Genomic DNA, 19,701 nt, shown 5'->3' with positions numbered 1-19,701 from the left:
ATAATGAAAACTACTATTATTCAAGCTTAACTTCATCAGTGGGCTATTCAAGAAATAATTTTGCAGAACAGTATTTTTAGTCGTCAATCTCCAGATACATCGCCAATACGTGATTCACAAATTAGTGAACACTAACTAAGCTGTATGGTGATAGCCATGAATTTGAAGGTGTTCAGAAATAGCAAACAAAAAGTAAAATTGTCCAATTATTGGAATAGTTTAAAGATATAATGGAAGTTTTTTATTGCGATAACAGTGCCCCAATCATTAATCAACTAACAGACCGTGAGATCTGTAGTGTGGCTCTAAATCCAAAAGATGTCACTACCGATAGTGAAGAATGTGGCAGAGAAGTTACTGAAAATGAAAAAAAAAAATTGTATTGACAGTTTAGTGGGAATTCTGTACTTGGCAGTTACAGAAATTGAATAGTGTAACTTAGCAAGAAATTATATCTATCTGCAGAATTAAAGAGAAAGTATTAGCCCATAAAACAAAGCAAATTAAACAACTTACATTGAAAAAAGCGTTTAATAAAGCAAGACAAGCATAAAGTTGAAATTTTTGAGCAAATATTGAACTTTTTTTTAAATTTTGGTTCCCTTAAGATCATGAGTGTTTCATTATTTCATAAATTACTGTTTCATATTTTTAATTTTATAATTTCTATATGCCATTTACCAGATTTAAACTGATGTTCTAATATCCAGAAAAATGTCAAATCCAGAAATGCTGACTTTGTACTGTAGTTCTGAGATAAATTGCAAGAATAGTTTTAAAACTTTTTAAATTAAATTTATCTTTTGTTTTATTCTTTTTTGTATTTATATTTTAAAAGCCTGAAGGTTCTACCCAGTACTTCAATAAAGCATTTTTGATTGATTTGCGAAATCCTAATTCACCTTTAAAAAGAAATGTTTCAACTACAGTTCCAAGAAATTCTATTCCTGAATCTGGGAAAATTGTTTTATCTGCAAGTGGTAAGCATTAATTCATATATATATATGAGTATATATGTTCACAAATATGATTTACCAAAGTTGAAAAAGATGAATAAGATTTTTGTGAAATTAAATTTTGTTAATTGAATGAACTTTGTAAATTTACTTCTTATAATTTGATTTAGTTTTTGTTTATTATATATTTTCTTATTCATTTGAACTGTGTTAAAATTATTAAGAAAAAAGTTGTGTGCAGTTTAGATTCTGATTTTTTTTTTTTTTTTAACTTTAAGGAGACTTGATGGGACCTTGTATTAAATTTATTAACAAATTATTATACATGCCAACTGGTTGTGGAGAACAAAACCTCATGACTGTTGTTCCTCGAATCATTGCTTTAGATTATTTATTGAAAACAAATAGCCTAACAGCAGCTATGAAGGATAAATTAATTTCTGATCTTAGATACGGTAAGAGTTAAAATTTTCTCTGAACCTGTTTTTGTCATTTTACTTAATTGTTTTAGTGATTACAAATATTACTGTACTTTTTGTGTAAAATTCATTTACTTTTATTCATTTATTTGTGTATTTTCATATCTACTTAAGTAGCAAATCACCATTGCATGGTTAAGTACTTTTGTGGAAATAAGAAATCTTCCAAGATAAGATTAAGGTTTAACATAAATTTTACTGATGGAAAAGTGGAATATATTTTTTTTTTCTTTTTGAATTATAAAAATATCATACAAATGTGTCCTTATCTCTGATTTTCATATAGTATGACAAATTAGAATACTGTAGAAATGTTGTTTAAAGAGAATATATAAGTAAAAATTTTGGTACTTTTCTATTTCGCCGGCACAAGTCGTCAAAAATGGCACAACGGATGCCAAACGGAATATCTTTGCTGATAACCTTTCACGCCACATTTTCAAAACAAGTCGCTGCTATTTCTTATCAGATTAATAGTTTCTTTCAATATTGGCATACAGTTATGTAGAATTTTAAAATTATAATACTGAAATAATTCTTGAATTTAAACTTGTATTCCATACTAAAGTTTAACTTGAAATTAATGTAGATAATTACTGAGAGAATCAGATTTTTGTAGCGTAGTTTACGTGAAATGACATAATTTGGGGTCGCGGGGTGTGAACCGGCAAATCAGAATGTTATACCATGAAAGTATAGTAAATTCTTAAATTAATGTCTTTTTACAAACATGTCAAAAATGGATAAAAAGGACCAATGAAACTTTGAGATTTGCCCAGGAGAGAAGAAGAATCTGTCAGATTCTTTCAAGCGAAAGACATTTTGCCTAACATTGCTATTTGTGATAATAATCATGAAATGAAATTATATTTCCAAGACAAAATTCAATGGCGCTGCAACCTGCTGCATTAAAAGAAGTATGCAGAAAGGCACATGGTTTGAGTCATCGAGATTGAATTTCTTGAAGTGTGTAAGATTTATTTATGGTTGGAGTAAAGGATGAATTTAACTGAATCATTTAACTGAACTATTTAACTTCAGTTAAATGGTGTGAAAAGCAATTGGAAATTAGTCACAGAACAGTTGTAGATTGGAATAACTACATGCGAGATGTTTGTGTGGATTCTTTACTTAAATGTCAACAACACAAAATAGGAGGACCTGGTATAATCATTGAAGTGGATGAAAGTATATTCACGAAACACAAAAACAACGCGTGACGGATTTTACCACAACAGTGGATCTTTGGTGGAGTTTGTCATGAAACAAACGAATGTTTCCTTCTGAAGGTGCCAAATTGATCCTGAGTATTATATTAGAGACAATAAAGGAAAATATCAAAAAGGAACTACAATATATTCCGATTCATGGAAATCATATTGCACTGAAAAACTGGAAGATTAAAGTTTCGAACATTTCAAAGTGAACCATAAATACAATTGTGTCGATCTGGAAACTGGAAGCACACACAAAAAATAGACTATGGGTTAAGCCCAAATGGCAAAATAAGAAACACAGAGGAACAGCACATCATCATTTAGAAAGTTACTTCGCCAAATTTTATGTGGCAAAAGGACATAAAAGACCCATGGAAAAATTTTTAAACAATATTAAAATATTTATGCCTCCAAAATAATAAAAAAAAAACTTAGAATTAACATTTGTTAACATTTTTTATGTGTATATTGTGTGTTGTCGCCAATAAAGTCTGCTTGGCGAGGTTTTCGCTGACAAAACAAAAAAGTACCAAAATTTTAATTTTGTGTGAATATGTATTTCAAACAGCTTCTAATTTTGGTAAAAGTTTACAATTGGGTGCCCCTTGTTTTTTGGCGATTCTTTTTTGACACCAAGATCAGTGCCAGAAAGACACAATTTCAAAATGGCCACTACACAAAACCAAAATAAGAAGTCAAAGAATTGCATAAACTCTATGTCCATGTATGTACACATCGATCTGTTTTCACTTAAAAAAACATCCCAGAATTGCACAAACTAGGCATTGTGCACTGCTTTAAATTTGACCATGTAAACATCAATCTATTTTTATTTTAAAAAAAATCAGGAAGCTAAAGCAAAGTTAAACTATCATGGTAACCAGAAATGAGATTTCATCGCCAAAGTTTTACAAAAAATTGTAGCTAATCGAAGGAGCACCCAATTCTACACTAGAGTGCTATTTTTTTTTTTTTTTTTTTTTTTTTAAGCAAAAAATTTATTTATAAAATAAGAAGTATGTAAACAAATTTAAGCTAAGAGAGAAAAATAATATAAATGACCAAACTTTGTGGAACATTACTTACGAATTTAAAGCCACACTCTTTTTCATTAGCAGGCAGATTTTACAGTGGCATTATGATTTGTTACAAGATAAAGAAACACTAATCACAGCAAGCTGAAATCACAGACATGACCCTCAAATTTTAAAATTTCACACATTACCAACACCATTGAGATTACCACCACCATTGGTGGGATGTGCTGGTACCCTAACTGATGGGATCTGTATTTGGCAGAATGCCAAGAAAAATCGATTCATGCTGAAGAGGAAATATGTCAGAGTTTGTTATTGCGAGGCAGGTGGAGTCGTGTCGGTCTTTGAAAAAAATTGCAGAAAAGGCAGGGGTGAAGAGAGGATGGGTCATGGAAGATTCATCGAATGGCAGAGGAGAGAGACTATACAAAATGATGAGAATGCTGATTTGAAAGGGGGAAGAATATTATTGTTCTGAGATCCCGTTTAGAATGAATAAGGCATGTAGGTCCATTCAAGGGAAAGAATGTAAACAAAATAGCATTCGCAAAAAGCAACTGAGTGGTCTTTTGTGTGGCAACAACTGAGTGGTCTATGTACAATGACAAGGCCATCCAAACTATGTACAATGACAAGGTCATCCAAACTATGTACAATGACAAAGTTATTCAAACTATGCACAATGACCATCATAGGAAATATTTTATTTTTAGTGCACCTAAACGCCGCATCCGCTGAAAATTTAAGTTTTAAACACGTAAACGCCGTGTCGTTTCTTCCAGAAATTATGGTAATTTGGTTTGCTTCTACATGTCTGTATATGAAATTCCTTTTCATCAAATAAAAACAAAGTGCTAAAATCAGCTTGATGTAGCTTGTGACAGTTTCAGACGTAAGCTTACCAGCATACATCTAAACATAGAAGCATTCTACAAGAACTCATAGGTATATCCATTTCAGTATGAATACTACAGTCAAAAGTCATTAATTCGGACACCCATAATCTGGAATGATCTATAATCCGGACCTCAAAGCTACAAACTTTCTGCGCAAGACCTTTACGGCTGCGAAATTGCGTGTGCACGTGCACAAAATACGTTTACGAATGCGCGTTTAATGTATAACGGACGGTATAAGCTAAGCTAAAATTATCTAATTCAGTTAATGTTGCAGATTGCGTTGTTCCTTAATCTTCGAATTGGATTCGTCTTATTCTTTTTTGCAGACTGTTAGATCAATTTTATTAAAGTAAAGTAAGCTTGAACTTTCGATTATGTCAAATAGAATTTCTGATATATATTTACTAATATGTAAAGGATCTAAGTATGCTTCAAAGTCCATTAAACAAAAAGTGCAATTGCTGCAAAAAATGGATAAAGGCATATCCTTTGTTTATCTAAACTTAAACGTTTATCTTTAACGCCGCGGCGGCGCAATGAATTGGAAGTTGATCTGTCAGCACTATCCTTATCTTCAGGGCAGATGTTTTTATTTTATTTGGCTTGTAATTCCTTACTAAATGTAGTATTTCATCTCGATGTACTCCGTCTTTGATATGATTTAAATCAAATTCCTCGTCATTATAATTCGCTTCCGATAGCGAAGAAAGTGACAGAGGTTATTGAAAACGAAAAAATTTCGATTGACAAACTAGTCGGTATTCTCGACACAGTAATTATAGGACTTGAACAGCGGGACTTTGTAACTGAACAAGAAATTATGTCTCTTTATAGAATTAAAGAGAATGTATTATCACATAAAAAACGAAGCAACTTAAACAACTCACATCGAAAGAAATGTTTAATAAGGTAACCAAATAAATATTAAGCTTTTTTTTTTTTTTTTTTTTTTTTTTTTGTAAATTTTGATACCCTTTAGATCATAATTGTTCTTTATTTCATAAATTACCATTTCATATTTTTAATTTTATAATTTCTGCATGCCATCTTACCAGATTTAAACTGATGATCTCTAATCCGGAAAAATCGATAATCCGGAATCGCCGAAGTTCCGACGAGTCCAGATTAACGACTTTTGACTGTATCATTTATTTAATTTTTAATTAGATAAAGATTATCCAAACTCTAGTAGCCTTGAATTATTAAAAACAAATAAGAAGTTACTCACACGGCGATATCTGAACTTTTTTATTTCAAATTTTTAATATTAGTAATTGAAAAACAGAGAGCATGGTAACTGTTGCAAACTAAAGTGAATTGAAGCTAGGGTAGAGTGATGTCAGCTCTAGAATCTATGAGAATCAGAGTTTGTCTTTAGTATGAAACATGAAATAACAATTTCGTTGTTGTGTCTCTTTTATATATTTCATGTGTTTCAATATAGTGTTTTCATGTATATAGTGTCTTCAATATAGTGTTTTTGGAATGACTTTTGTCTTCCTTGACTTTCCAAAACACTCTGCTTCATGTAGATGTGAACCCATCAATTAAATTTTAGCTTTTTGTTCTGAACATATGTGCGTGGTATCCTTGGTGGGACGGTTGTTTTGAATCTAGAACTTTGAAGTTTAATTATTACCTGGAGATTTATTAAGTTTAATTATTACCTGGAGACTTTTTAGGTTTAATTCTTACCTTGTCTGCATTAAAGCACAATAGGAGGGGCTGAGAATGTCATTTCGCTCAGTATGAAGAAGTTGAAAATGCGCTAATTTATATTCAACTAATTTATAGTTGAAATGAGCTAATATATATAAACTATAGCTAATTTATATAATTTACAGTTAAAAATGAGCTAATTTATATAAACAAATTTATATTCAACTTCTTTACAAAAGTTGAATATAAATTAGGTTTCCATTTTAAAGCTGCAATTCCTTGATAAGTTCCAGAGATTGAAGGTTATCAACTTTTAATTACTGAAAGTGTACTAAAGGTAGGAAACTTCACACTGATGATTTTGAAGGAGCTGAAACATACACAGACAAGCATGTAGAAATTGGCGCTAAATTGGAAAAGTGATTGCAAAATGCTTTTGTAGCTAGAAGGAAGAAAGAAAAATTAAATTACCAAAAATTGAGCTGAAGAAATTTTCAGATGACCCAAAAAATTACTTGTCCTTTTGTAACTTATGTTCGATGATTCGTGAAGACACGTCACTACCTAATGAAAATAAGATGCAATATCTAGTGCAGTCTGTGAAGCCAAAATTGAAAGTGGATCATCTCATTAAGAGCTTTCAAGCAACAGTGGAGAATTATCTAAAGGTCATCAAACAGTTAAAGGAATGACTTGCTTTTCCAAATTTACTTCCTGCTTTATTAAGCGTGGGTATGAGGACTGCCATGGCTGGATGAACTGAGGCCAATTTGGTAGTTTTATATGATACATAGAAGCTAAACTGGGAGCTCTGGATAGCATAGGAGGGGAAATTGCTGACTGAGAACATAGTAAAACTAGATTCAGGTCTAAACAGCCATAAAAGTTAAACTTGGGTGGATGGTAATTGGAAAACAGAATTCGACAAGTGGTAGCATTTTAACTACTTTGTTTGTGCATGTTAGGAATAGCCAATTCATTCCGAACTGTTAAGAAAAAAAGATAGCTTAACTGATTTTGAAGGAAAAATAAAATTTCTTCCTGATGGGAAATATGAACTAAAATTGCCATGGATCTAACTTGGAGGAGACATGTAAAAGTTATTAGTGAGTTTAAATGTAGTAAACTTCTTTATGATTATCAAAAAGTATTTCAGGAATGGGAAAAAATAAGTATCATTGAATGCATACTAGAATTTGAATTGAATAATGAATATCACTTTTTGCCTCATAAGCCAGTGATTAAATTAGAAAGTAAAACTTGGAAATTCACTCAGTTCTTGATGCTTCTAGCTCTCAGAGAGGGAAAAACCCTCTTTAAACAATTGTTTATTTAAAAGAGTTAATCTTATAGAAATGATACCTTATGTTCTTGATTGTTTCAAAATGTATCCAATTGGTATAAGGGCTGACATTGAAAAAGCTTTTTTTGATGTTATCTGTTACATCCAAATACAGAGGTTTTCGTAGATTTTTACCCCTTGTAATGAAGGGCAAGAAATTGTCGAGTTGTATTTGGAGATTGCTCTAGCTCTTATTTGTTGAATGCCTCTATAATGCATCTTTTAAAAGACTGATCTTACAGATGATCCATCTTACAATGGAAACTTCCACTGTAATAAGTAGTTAATTGGTATGAAGATAGTTCTTTTTAGAGCAAAGTCTAGAGTAACTCATCTGAAACCCTTGAGTATACCATGATTGGAGTTGATGACTTACAGTAGTGTTAAGCTTGTGCATTCTAGTATCAAAGTGCTTGGTCTACCAGATCTTAAAACAACACTTTTGTCTGATTCTATTACAACTATTTGATGATAAAAGAGCTGGGAAATTGGTCATTTTTCGTGACCAGCCATGGTAAAGAAATTCGTCTGTTGTCAAACCCTCTGGCATGGAAAAATGTTCTGGAAGATATGAATATTGCTGATTTACTGTTACATAGCTGTTATACTCGGGGCATGATTGCATTGCTTCCTGGTAGTGCGAGGAGTCTTCATGGCTAAAAGAAAGTCCTGAAAGCTGACTGGTTGGTGAAATTGATAGACAGCCTAAAGAAGTAGATGTAGAGCAAAAAAATATTAAAATGGTGATTATTCATTTGGAGAAAGACACATGCTTTGTCATCTAAACAGAATACCAAATTATGATAAATTAATATGAATATTTGCGTGGGTTTTAAGATTTGTAAATATATATTGGAAACTTGTAACAAGTGTAAACGTCCTTTCTTTTTCTGAAACGGAAAATTTGAAAAAGTGTTTGATTCGTTTAGTTTAAAGCTATTATTTTCTTCATATAAAATCTTTGACCTTTGTTGCGTGTAAAAATAAGGATAATATTTTAAGAACAAGAACTAAGATAATTCATAGAGATGATGAAGAATCCTTCGTATATCCAGTATTGTTATCAGACAAATGTGAATTAATCAGGTTATTTTTAAAGTTTATACACATGAAAAATTCTCGTGCTGGTATTCTAAAAGTGCAAATCATATTATAAGAAAGATTTTGAATAATTAAAGCTGGGAAAACAACTAAGGATGTTTTATATATAATTGCATGATATGTATGCATTTTAAAGATAAATGTACGTCAAGTTAACATACAGTTGTGCCACCAGAGTGAGTTACAGATTGTGTAGCTTTCAATGTTATAGGAATTCATTTGGCTTAACTTTTTTTTTTAATTGGGGGAAAAGATGTGCATAGCATTGTTTACTTGTGCAGTTTTTGAGCCATTCATCTAGAACTAGTGAATTCTTTATTTTCAGACCCCCCCCCCCACTTAAATGGTTTATTATTTGATGAAAAAGGTCAAGCACAGCTTATTTGATAATGAAACCAATTTCAGAGAAACATTAAGTGATCTTTCTAAAATTAGTTTCAAGCAAAATTTCTAGAGAGAGCTTCACGCATAAAATAATTTGGAAATTCATGCCATTTACTGCAACCTAGTGGGAAGGCTGGTAGGAAAGGTTGGCTCGCATTGTAAAAAGAGTTGTTAAAATGTACTTTAGGTAAATCTGTATCAGGTCAGAAGAAATCTATTTATACCTACCTACCAGATTTCAAACTAGTTTGTTTCTTGATAATTTAATAATGGAATGATAAAACTTCTTCTGGTAGGTGCCTAAGAGTGCCTAAAAGGCAGCAATTAGTCAGTTATATTTGTTATAAATTTTAGACTCTTCCCAAGTCTCAACAGGGAAAGGATGTTGCAAACTGAAGTGATTCAATCTGGAGTAGGTGACGTCAGTCTCTAGAATGTATGAGAATCAGAGTTAATCTTAGTTTGAAATGTGAAAGAATATTTTAATTATTGTATCTGTCCTTGTATATGATTCATGTGCTTCGATAAAGTATTTTTGTCTTTTTCAGAATGACATTTGTCATCTTGGACTTTCCAAAATACTCTGCTTTTGTAGATGCAAAGCCATGAATTAAATTTCAGCTTTTCATTCTCAACAGTAACCTTTTATATTGACATTGTGCTTGGCGATAATTACGCACTTCAACTAGCTTTTCTCAAAGTGTTTGATGAGGAGAAATTTAACAAAAATTTCTTTCCACATGCAAAAAAAGATTTTGTAAATGACACTCTTAAGTCTATTATAAAATTAAAAATATGAAACTGTAATTTATGAATTAAAGAACAATTATGATCTAAAGGGTATCAAAATTTACAAAAAAAAAAAAAAGCTTAATATTTATTTGTTTACTTTATTAAACATTTCTTTCAATGTAAGTTGTTTAAGTTGCTTCGTTTTTTTATGTGATAATACTTTCTCTTTAATTCTATAAACAGACATAATTTCTTGTTCAGTTATAAAGTTCCACTGTTGAAGTCCTATAATTGCTGTGTCGAGAATACCGACTAATTACTACGAAATTTTTTCGTTTACAGTAACCTCTGTGTCACTTTCTTCACTATCGGAAGCGAATTATAATGACGAGGAATTTGATTTAAATCATATCAAAGACAGAGTACATCGAGATGAAATACTACATTTAGTAAGGAATTATAAGCCAAATAAAATAAAAACATCTGCCCTGAAGATAAGGATAGTGCTGACAAATCAACTTCCAAATCATTGCGTGCCGCGGCGTCCCCCACCCCTCCCCGTTGCAGAGCAGCGTGAAATTGATAAACAGATTTCGGAATGGTTAGATAAACAAAGGATTATGTCTTTATCCATTTTTTGCAGCAGTTCCACATTTTGTTTAATGGACTTCGAAACATACTTTTGCTTTGTAGATCCTTTACATATTAGTAAATATATATCGGAAATTCTATTTGGCATAATCGAAAGTTCAAGCTTACTTTTATAAAATTGCTCTAACAGTCTGCAAAAAAATAATAAGCCGGATCCAATTCGAAGATTAAGGAACAACGCAATCTGCAACATTAACTGAATTAAATAATTTTAGCTTAGCTTATACCGTCCGTTATACATTAAACGCGCATGCGTAAATGTATTTAGCGCATGCGCACACGCATATTCGCAGCCGCATGCGCAGAAAGTTTGTAGCTTTGAGGTCCGGATTATGGGTGTCCGAATTAATGACTTTTGACTGCATATAAATTGTTAATCAGAGAGTACTGCAGATTAGGAGGAATAATTATAAGAATGTTTTTAGAACAGGAAGAGGAAATTAGAGTATAAAAATGATATTAGAGGTTGTAAAAATTGCAATATTATCTTATATGTGATGTTTCTTAAATTTGGGCAGTTATTATTTTTATGCTTTTTAATGTATTCATTATTTCTTGTTGTAACATGTTCTGGATATACAGCATATTATTTTTTAAATAAAAAATACACAATTTTGTGGTTAGTGCTCTCATACACAAACGTATGCTTGCATATATATATGTGTGTGTGTACAAATGCCTTCTTTCAGTCAATTACTTTTAATTTTATTAGGTTATCAACGTCAATTAACATATAAAAGAGAAGATGGTTCATTCAGCACATTTGGTGAAAGAGATCGTAGTGGAAGCACATGGTATCATTTTTAAAATTTATTATACATTTGAATTATAAGAATTTATTAAACATATCCTTAAGATATATATTTTTCTCAAAATTAAATACCATATAAAATGTAGGGCACATATGATAAGCACAGGAAGCTGGAGTGACAGTGTTTTGTATAAGAACTGCTGGAAGAATTATTAATTTGTTCATTTTTTGCAGGCTGACAGCATATGCAATTCGGTCCCTTTCTCAGGCACAAAAGTATATTTATATTGATCCTAAAATTTTAATTGATGGGATAGAGTGGATAATAGCTAAGCAAAGTTCAGATGGTTCTTTTACAGAGCCTGGTGAAGTACATCACAAAGCCTTGCAGGTATGCATGATTAGAACTGAAAATCAGAATACTATTTTCAAAATATTTATTATGCATATGATTAATATCATACATTTCAAACTTTGATGTTATGAATTATAATGATAAAGTTAATTGTTATACAAATTCAATATCTGCAAGATATGATGTCAGCCCTAAAAATTATTTCTTTGATCTAACTTTTAATATTTTTAAAGTCTGTTGTTTATATTTTTTCATGCATAAAATTAATTTTTTTAATATATTATAAGTTTGTTTTTCTATATGTATATAATCTTAAACAAAATATATGTGTCATTTGAGCCTAGTTTCTTGACTTTCAAGTTTATCCAAATGCATGAATGGCAAATCTAAAAATATGGGAAGTGATATGTTTATTAGATAGTACTTAAATGAAATTGCTATACTGAAATTATTTGAAAGTCGTATTTAAGTTTTCATATTAATATGTTTTTTTCCTGCAAATGTAAAACCATATGATGCAATTTTGCAGTATATTTATCATTGTGGAAGCATTTATCTAATGTTTAAGGAGATAAAATAGTAATTTTTTTTCATTCAGCGATATTTTCTTACATAATCTTCAAGACTTTGGGTGAAATCATCTTTCGCTTAATGTATTCTGTATTATATTATATTATATAAATACTTAAAATTTAATTGTTGCTGTTTATTAATATGTTTTCTTTTATCAGTGATTTAGCAAGGAATTAATGAACCTTTTAGTAAGCTGAAAACAAAACCTAATACAAACTGTTATTAGATGATAATCAGATTGTACAATTCAAAGGAATAGTAATGTTTCATAATCATCAAATAGGAACAGGAATAGTAATGTTTCATAATTTAATCACTCTGTCTGGTTTCTCCCCCCAATTAAGTTTTTCCTTTGTCTGCAGCAATAAGTTTAATTTAAATCTGGTAGTGTTGTTAAAATAGGTTAAAAAATACTGTCACATTGAAGAAACACTAGTAAGTGTTGTTATTCGGGACACATAATTAAAATTTTTCAGTAAAATGTCAAAATATTGCTTATTTTGAATGCTAGTTTAGTTTTAATGATTAATGTATTTTATCCACAGGTTAAATTTTACCTCAAACCTCAGTAAACGGTAAGAATTCTGTTTAATGCAATAATTTCAATAAAAACAAGGATCAACTCTGAATACGGCTAAAGAAAATATGGTTTATCATCAGATTAAAAGAAAAATTTATTTTTACTTAGATTCTCTGATCTAGTTATAAATCCGAAAGCCTGTTGGAAAAAATTAAGTTTTAAATGTAATAAAAGATTCTTTACCACCCATCAAAATGCTTAGCAACTGAAACAAAATCTTGATAAAAGAATTCTCAATTTTAAGAAATTGCATGACAAGATGGAATAGCTCAGCAGTATATGAATATTTTACTTAATTTTATTTATTTATTGCTTACTTGTTTGTTAAGAAAATTATCCGATTAGATTAAATAATATTTAAACATATGATTTTATTAACTTTGATTATCTTGTCTTCTAATATAGTGGATAATCAGTTTTTATTCAAATTTATATTAACTTTTGATTTAAAAAAATGCAGCTTTAGATATTTCCAAATTTAATTTGTGTAGTTTACTATGAATTAAACATATGTTAATTACTTGAAGGGTTGGAACTTTTGTTTCTTATTTTTCAGAACTTATTTCTGCCAGTTATTTTCTTTAGATTTCAACTCTTTTCGTGCATTAAGGGATTTAGGCAAATTATGTTTAATAGAACTCTTTATTGGATTTTTACTGAATGTTCATGGACATTAAATAACAATTGATTATACGTCTAATTTTCCAAAAATAATTTCAGAGGGATAAAAACTGTGTTTAAGGAAACAGTCATTTAAATATGAAAATAAAATTTAAAGATTCTCCTATTAATTAAGCATAATAATGTGTAAATACAATTTTTTTTTCTTTTCTTATTAGGGAGGCACTGAAAATGGAGCTGCTTTAACTGCCTTTGTACTAATGACCCTTTTTGAAAGCAAGGTAAGTTTAATGGGTAGTAAACATGAGTTAATACTATAGAGCTTTACTAAAAGAAATTGATTGGTAACTCCTTTTTTTTTAAATGTTATGCTTACTTATAGGCACAAGATAAATATGGTCAACAAATGATTCTAGCACAGCGATATATAGAAAGAGAACTTTTATCTACTTCTAGTCCTTATGTTGTTTCTATTGTCACGTATACTTTACATCTTGTGGACAGTCCTTCGAAGGATAGAGCTTTCCAAATGCTTTTGAATATGGCAGAAAGAGAAAGTAAGCTTAATATCTTTTTTAATAATTTTGCTGTCTAATATCACAAAACTTACATAATTATATAAATGCAAGGTGTAAACTAATTATCTTCCCAAATTTTATTATCCTTACTCTGTTTCTTTTTTATTAGTTGGCAAAGCGAGAAACCATTAAGTTTGCATTTTTGGTCTGAAAACATGAGACTGGTGTGAAATATATATCATAATCATTTCACCAAGTGCTGATTTGCTAAATTATTTAAGTCCAACTGTATACCTGTATACTGCTGCAACTCGTTTAAGCTTTTATTCGAGTTGCATGTAAAATTAATCTTCTTAACTGAGTTTTATATTATTATAAATAAAACTGTAGTATTTCTGATTTTCCTGTTAAAAGCACTAAGAAATGTACACTGCTAAAAAAAAAAAGGGACAGTTCTACATCTCCCGTTCTACTGGGCCGATTGACAAAATTCAAACAGCGTTTTTCATCTCTTGAAAGCGCAACTTAGGATGCATATTAGATTTATATATAGCACTATTCTAACATAGGTATTTTGACACAAAATCGGACATTTTCTGAAATAACATATAATTTTTTTTCCATATTTCGATTCTACGACTCAAATTATGCCAGAATACCAAGTTTCGTCAAAATCGTACGAGTAGTTTTTAAAATATTAGCTCTTATAATTTTAGCTCCTCAATGGTTATTGAATTTGGTAAATATTTATTAATATCTCTTTTTTCATTAAACTTTTATTATTTTTCCTTTCACATTTCAAAATTTAGGTTCATTCCAAATAAAATCTACCAATTTTTTGTGTTTTATTTTTTAAATTTCTATATTTAAATAATTTTAAAAATTTTTCGAAAAAAATTTTGAATTATTACCTATAAAATTTTTACCATCATCTTAAACTAGGTGTATTTTTAAGCATATCTGCCAAAAATTAGACTTTTTTATTCAAAATTTTCTAAGATATACATGAATGTACATATTTTCGCATTTTGAAATTTGGCATCATTTTTTTGGGGGGGGGCTGATAATAACGCCAAATGTGGTTTATGGACTTTTGTTACAGTGAATTGCCACAGCTATTTTTAACCTTAAATTTCAAGTAAAATTTTACGGAGAATTAATTATATGAAATTTTATCCCTCAATGATGCATAATAAATATTTATTAATATTATATGAAAAGCTATTTTTCTAAATTATAGATGATATTACTCAAATTTTTAACTATTTTTTTTTTTTTTTTTTAATTTCTCTCTTTCTTCCTTTTTAAAAAAAAAAATAAGAGTAAATTTTTATCTTCGGCGTTTTATCGTCTGCTATTTTACTTCGTTCAAATCGAAATGTCTAAAACTGAGAATTTTCGTTTGATGTTTATTTGAATTTTATGAAAATACCTTTTTTATAAAAGTCAAATTATGATATAAACATACAACTCTATAGAGACTGAATTAATGGAAGTTAAATGGTTGAGTAGAAATGATCTGCAGCTACTTAATAGCTGGATAAGTCAGCAGGTTCTGTAGACAAGTAAGAATAATTATATAAACGACACCCAACATTCTGGATTCAATTAACGACAAGGATACGATGTTTATTAAATGAATTTAAGAAGTTTTAAAACATAAAAAATCAACAATTTATCCTAAAATGTATTTTTGTGGGTAGCGTATTTTCATTATATCATTAAAATTCTAATTTAGAATGTAATTGTCAGGAACTGAATCCTAATCATCAGTAATATAATAAGTAATTATTATGGTTATTAATAAATCCTTCTTATAAAGTAATTGCAAATATTTCAAAAAACTTTCTGTCTGAATGCAAATATTTTTAATTTTATATTAATCAAGATTGCACATGATATTATTTATTTACACTTCAATTCTTACTGTCAGCTCTAGTAGAAGTTACAAATCAATTATATTTAATTAAGGAATGACCATCTAAGTTTAGAAACAGCGTACCATAACAGCATTTCAATTATTGGTGCCATATCTTTCATGTTACTCCTGATTGGCAAGCTACATGATTTTTAATGCGTATTCGGGTTTTGCTAGTAACTACACTTGGAAATCGCGCTTAAACTAGGTTAGTTGGTTATTTGAACATAGAAAAAACATGGGAGCTATTTGATTAAGATGCTTTCATAGAGAACCTTTGTAAAGAGAACCTAGAAAACTACGAAAACCAACCATGGAGCCTGAGTTAGACTTTGCAACAAACAATTAGTATTTAACAATCTTCAAATGCTGGGCAACTGGTGAGGCTCGAATTAAATCTCCAATTTAATATTTTATTTGTAAATATTTAAAATATTGTTGTATTCTTAGACACAAAAAGCTGAATTTAAGTTTTGTTAACTCGTTAGTAAACTACCAAGCTGTAGTGCAAATGAATATTCAATTTCTTTTACAATAATTGTATTCATATAATATTCTTGGAATATGAGCTAAAGAAGGAACGTTCTCGGAAGATTAAAGATGTGTTTAAATCCAGTGATATTAGGTTTGTCTTATAAGCTGAGGATCAAAACTATTCTGCAATTGCTCGAGTAGTTGACTTGTAAATGGCTGTGAATTAAGCAGATGACTTTTAATCTTATGTTTTCAGTTAGAAAACGTATTCCAAATGTTTTATATTGCATGACAATGTATCTTTTCATTATTCAATAACCAGTTGGAGAAACGCTTGTGTTCTGAAAATAAGTATGTGTACTCAATCATCCTGCATGTTCTTCAAATTTGTCTTTTTGGGATTTTTTTTCTTTCCCAAAAACTAAAGTTGCCTCTCAAAGGAAAGTTTTTTGACATTGAAGAGACAAAAGGAGTATGACATCTACTTTTAGAGGCATGTCAAAAACAGATCTCTGCAAGCCTTCTCTTCCATTACATTTGTGCTGTCAGACAAAAAGTTGCATCAGCATAAATTCTATAATCTATTTTATTACATTCTGATTACTTTATTAACATACAGTGAATATATACTAGGCCTTTTACTTCAGCTTCAGTAATTCGGAATTTTTGACGGCATTGGTGTCAGAACTAGGACTTAGAAGATAAGTCAAATTGAATATTTCGGATAATCCAATAAATTCAAGGTCAGAATTTCAATATTTTATTTTCGGAGAGAGGGGAAATTTTTTCAGATTTGGTCCATTATCCTAAGTATATTTGCTTCGATTGTTTATTGTTCCATAAAAGCGAAAATTTTACGCATGGTATACATATAACGTATAGCTAGCTTCAAATTAAAATGTAATAGAATTAACGTCTTATAGGCCAACATTTCCCCTCTTCCCACCAGACCTCAACCTCTGTGACTTTTGGCTATGGGATTATCTCAAAAGCACTGTTTATGGTGATAATCTAAACAATTTGGCAGAAATGAAAAATGGGTTACACTGACACGTCCGTAACATTCCTCCTGATATGCTAAGAGCTGCTGTTGAGAATGCAGTAACAGGATTTAACTTGCTTTTGGAAAATGCTGGACGCTACATTGAACATGCTTTGTAACCCATTTTGGAAACTGTTAAACATATTTTAAACAGATATTTTCATGTCTTATTTCATTTAACAATATTGCATACAGCGCTATTTTTTCCCTGGTGGTGAGTTTTTGAACTCTTCCCCCCCCCTTTAAACTTTATTTACAGTAAAATGACTAGAAAATGAAAAGCTGTCTTCAGTTGAAATGCAATTCATGTAATTGATATTTTAAAAAATTGACAAGAATGCAAAATTTATGGAAGTCTAGCAATCGAAAAATCTTAATTTTCTTGTGTGAGCACTGAAAATAACTGTAGAAGGAAAGAAAATTAGGGAGAAAAGTAAGCAAAAATTTGCAGGGATAATTGGCTGTCAGACATACCAAGATGTTTCAAAAAGTTGGACGCATTTGAAGATACTGTCAAGATACTTCAAAGAATTTAGGTGTTCAAAGACAAAACACTTGGACGTGTACACCAGCTAAGGCCATCAATTGAACTTGTGGTTAACAGAAAAGACAAAAACGATATCATTGCAAATATGGTTTATAAAGAGGGACTGGTTTTAGACTATATGGTTGTATAAATTTAAATTACGTTATAGAACATCATATCGTATCATAAATGGAGAATCCCATGATTTTCTCATTCGAATTGTTTGAAGATTCAGGAGTTTATCCAGTGATGTATGTGGATGTCACCGAAAGATGTTTTTTTTTTTTTTCCTCCTGATGAAACAGAGGCCGCGTGGTAAAGTCGCTGAACACTTGTAGTTCAGTCCAAGGTTCGAATCCCGCGAATGGGCTGCCTGCATTTGCGTTTTCGTGGTTTTCCCCATGTGTAATGTGTATGCGAGCCAGTTTTCCTTAGAAAGTCATCCACGAAGGCATCCCTTCCTTTAGGCAGATAGCCTGTGGTGATGGCGATAAGGAGCACGCCTTGCGCCCTCCGATAAGTGTGGCAACCCTAGAGGAGAAGTTTCTTACGAGTAGCGAGCAGAGCGAAACAGGCAGGCTGTCGGGCAGTGTGCGCGAAGTTCCGAAATAAAGCTTAATTTTTATTGTGCACTATGTCTTGTTAATATTTATATTAATGCAGTAAGAACATAATCTGTGATATGGAATTTGAGGATTGGTGGTAAAAACATAACAGGAAATTTCCATAATGGTAACCCGGACTGTGTTAAATCAAGCCGTATGAACAGTTCTCAAGCACTTTCGGTTTTGACTACAAGCCATCACTCAAGATCTCCAAACCAGAAGTAATGGATTACATCGGTTTTCATCCTCCGAATCACAGATGAGTAGTAATTATAGATCATTTTATAATTCTGTTTACTACTTATCATTTAATTTCATTTTCTTTAGTTAAATTTTTGCTTTTATTTTGGCTTAAAAACCTTGCACAATGTCTGATGTTCATGCCGTCCAAATTCCGGTTTATAACCGATCAGACCCATCTTTATGGTTTATTATGTGTGAAAGTACCTTTGCTCTTGCCACCCCCAAACCTATCACAGAATCCATTACTAAATATAATTATGTAGTTTCTCATCTTCCTCCAGATATCGCATCACTAGTACGGGATTTACTTATGAAACCAGACCCTATTGATCCATATGCAAAGCTTAAAACTGAGTTAATAAATCGTTCAGGAGAATCTTCTCAGCAAGAAATTCGCCAATTATTATCTGGAGAAGAATTAGGTTCTCGAAAACCTTCCGATTTGCTTAGAAATATGAAACGTCGAGCAGAATCTTTAAATGTTCCTGATAACTTAATGTTAGAATTATTCCTTCAACGTTTGCCTTCGACTGTTCAGTCTATTTTGGCAGCGGTTTCCAATTTAACTGTAGATAAAGCTGCAGAAATTGCCGACAGAATTTTAGAAGTAAATCCAACCCCAGGGACTTGTGCTGTTTCTCGCACAGTCGATCAGTCTCTTGAGGATAAATTATTTAAACAAATAGAAAAATTAAACAAACGTATTGATCGCATTTCTCTTTCTCATGGTCGCTCGCCAAATCGCGGAGATCGCAATAAGGAAAGAAGCAATTCCAAAAGGAGAGATTATTCTGTTTGCTGGTATCATAGACGTTTTGGGAAAAAGTGTAGAGATGACAAATGTACAAAACCTTGTTCATGGCAGGGAAACGAAACCAGCAAAGAATAGAGGCGACTTATTCTTTGCCTCAAGTTTCACGTCGCCTGTTCGTTCGTGACCGTAGAACAAACCTTTCATTCTTGGTCGATACCGGCTCTGACGTGTCCTTACTTCCAGCAAATAATTCTCAAAAACGGAATTCGTCCCAACAAACACTT

The 19,701-nt window shown here is 31.0% G+C and overlaps 1 protein-coding gene across 2 annotated transcripts in view; it reads left to right on the top strand.

Annotated features, from left to right (window-relative positions):
* LOC118202453 (CD109 antigen-like) overlaps positions 1-19,701 on the top strand; it is a 148,951-nt gene that overhangs the window by 75,463 nt on the left and 53,787 nt on the right. For both annotated transcript variants that reach the window (XR_015042626.1, XM_085822147.1), the window contains exons 23-28: positions 839-980; positions 1,235-1,411; positions 11,170-11,251; positions 11,443-11,599; positions 13,556-13,618; positions 13,720-13,894. Coding sequence is in view for 1 of the 2 variants with exons in the window: in XM_085822147.1 (XP_085678273.1) it covers positions 839-980; positions 1,235-1,411; positions 11,170-11,251; positions 11,443-11,599; positions 13,556-13,618; positions 13,720-13,894 (796 nt within the window). In the remaining variant the exon portion in view is untranslated. The remainder of the gene's footprint in view (positions 1-838; positions 981-1,234; positions 1,412-11,169; positions 11,252-11,442; positions 11,600-13,555; positions 13,619-13,719; positions 13,895-19,701) is intronic.

This window comes from Stegodyphus dumicola, chromosome 8 (genome assembly GCF_044657685.1).
Source record: "Stegodyphus dumicola isolate Sdum_Otavi_A_Nest chromosome 8, ASM4465768v1".
NCBI classification, from domain to species: Eukaryota; Metazoa; Arthropoda; class Arachnida; order Araneae; family Eresidae; genus Stegodyphus; species Stegodyphus dumicola.
This window is presented reverse-complemented; position numbering and strand designations above follow the sequence as displayed.